The 1,300-nt window shown below is 34.7% G+C and overlaps 1 protein-coding gene across 1 annotated transcript in view; it reads right to left on the reverse strand.

Moving 5' to 3' along the window:
- Nucleotides 1-459: 459 nt before the first annotated feature.
- Nucleotides 460-1,300, reverse strand: part of LOC107576569 (ribosomal protein S6 kinase alpha-1-like) — a 9,475-nt gene continuing 8,634 nt past the window's right edge. Inside the window, exons 7-8 of the mRNA XM_016262728.1 lie at nt 551-639; nt 460-468 (exon numbers count right to left, since the gene is read on the reverse strand). Of these exons, the coding sequence (XP_016118214.1) occupies nt 460-468; nt 551-639 (98 nt within the window). The remainder of the gene's footprint in view (nt 469-550; nt 640-1,300) is intronic.

Raw genomic sequence — 1,300 nt, forward strand, 5'->3', positions numbered from 1 at the left:
TTTTTTTAACACTTTGGACACCATTCCAAATTCTGTTCCAGTTACTGTTTTAAAGTGACTGAAAGATTTAAAGGAATAATTTACCCATGAATTAATATTCTGTTCATTTCTTTTTTCACCCTCATGTCATTCCAAACCTGTATCACTTTATATTTATAGCAGGATGACCTTGATATTATTTTCAATAGGATGAAAGTGAATTCCTGGTCTCTATTCACATTCACTGTATGGGAAAGTACAGCTTGGACATTCCACTTAATATCTTCTTTTGTGGAATAAAGAAAGTAATACAATACAGGTTTGGAAAGACATGAGGGTGAGAAAATTATTACAATTTTCATTTTAGAGTGAGCTATTCCTAGTAAAACTATCAGTTTTAATAATCAAAACAATCATAACTAGATTTCTAATTCTTTATGTTGGAGCAAAGTCATTTTTGTTTTTACAATTCTTAATACTTCAAGAATTCTGGAAAAGGGAAATGCAAAACAATACTGCAAGCACATCCTAAAACTTTGAAGATGTGTTTGACTGGTAAAGGGTGCAATACTTGAGCAAGACAAGGCTTCATGAATTTGCAAGGAAATGCTAAGAACAGCCTGAGCACAATACAGTTGATAGTTCCACCACACTGGGCATCTGAACGCAGGGAATAGGACAGACAAGGTAAAAATATACACAATCAATAAATCATTTCCTCAGCGGTCATATTTATACAATTTTGTGCTCAATGTGCCTTTATAAAATAACTTCTCTCTATGCAGAACAACAACAACAAAATCAAAACACAGCAGTCAATATCCAGAAAAAGCACTGGTCTAACAAGAGCAACATTTTTCCATGCCACAAGCTTCAGATGTCATTTCACATACACACTTTTTTCATTCTTTACTTTGTTTAATAAACACACAAAAAGACGATTTCTGAACAGTCCTCACCAGTGCTGACAGATTCACCCAAAAGTGCCGAGTTGGGGAAAACAAGAAAGAAACAAGACAGCATTGTACAAATCCATGCAGAAAACACTTCCATTCTGTTTAGGTTGATAGTCATGTGAACATGCTCAATGGATCCTGGTGGAAGATATATTTAACCTTTACTCATCCATGTGTGTGAAATATTATATCGGAGTGTCTCTGTTTCTCCTAAAGGCCACTTTGAGCTTTTAGGAAGAGATGGACTAAGAGAGAACTACTGGACAATTGGAAAGCAGAACAGCTGAAAGGCTTCCAAGAACAGACAGATCTTATGCAAATCAACATGAAAATCCAGTTGAACATACTATAGAGGTAAAAAAAAA

This window comes from Sinocyclocheilus grahami, unplaced genomic scaffold, assembly GCF_001515645.1.
Source record: "Sinocyclocheilus grahami isolate Dianchi unplaced genomic scaffold, SAMN03320097.WGS_v1.1 scaffold3941.1, whole genome shotgun sequence".
NCBI lineage: Eukaryota > Metazoa > Chordata > Actinopteri > Cypriniformes > Cyprinidae > Sinocyclocheilus > Sinocyclocheilus grahami.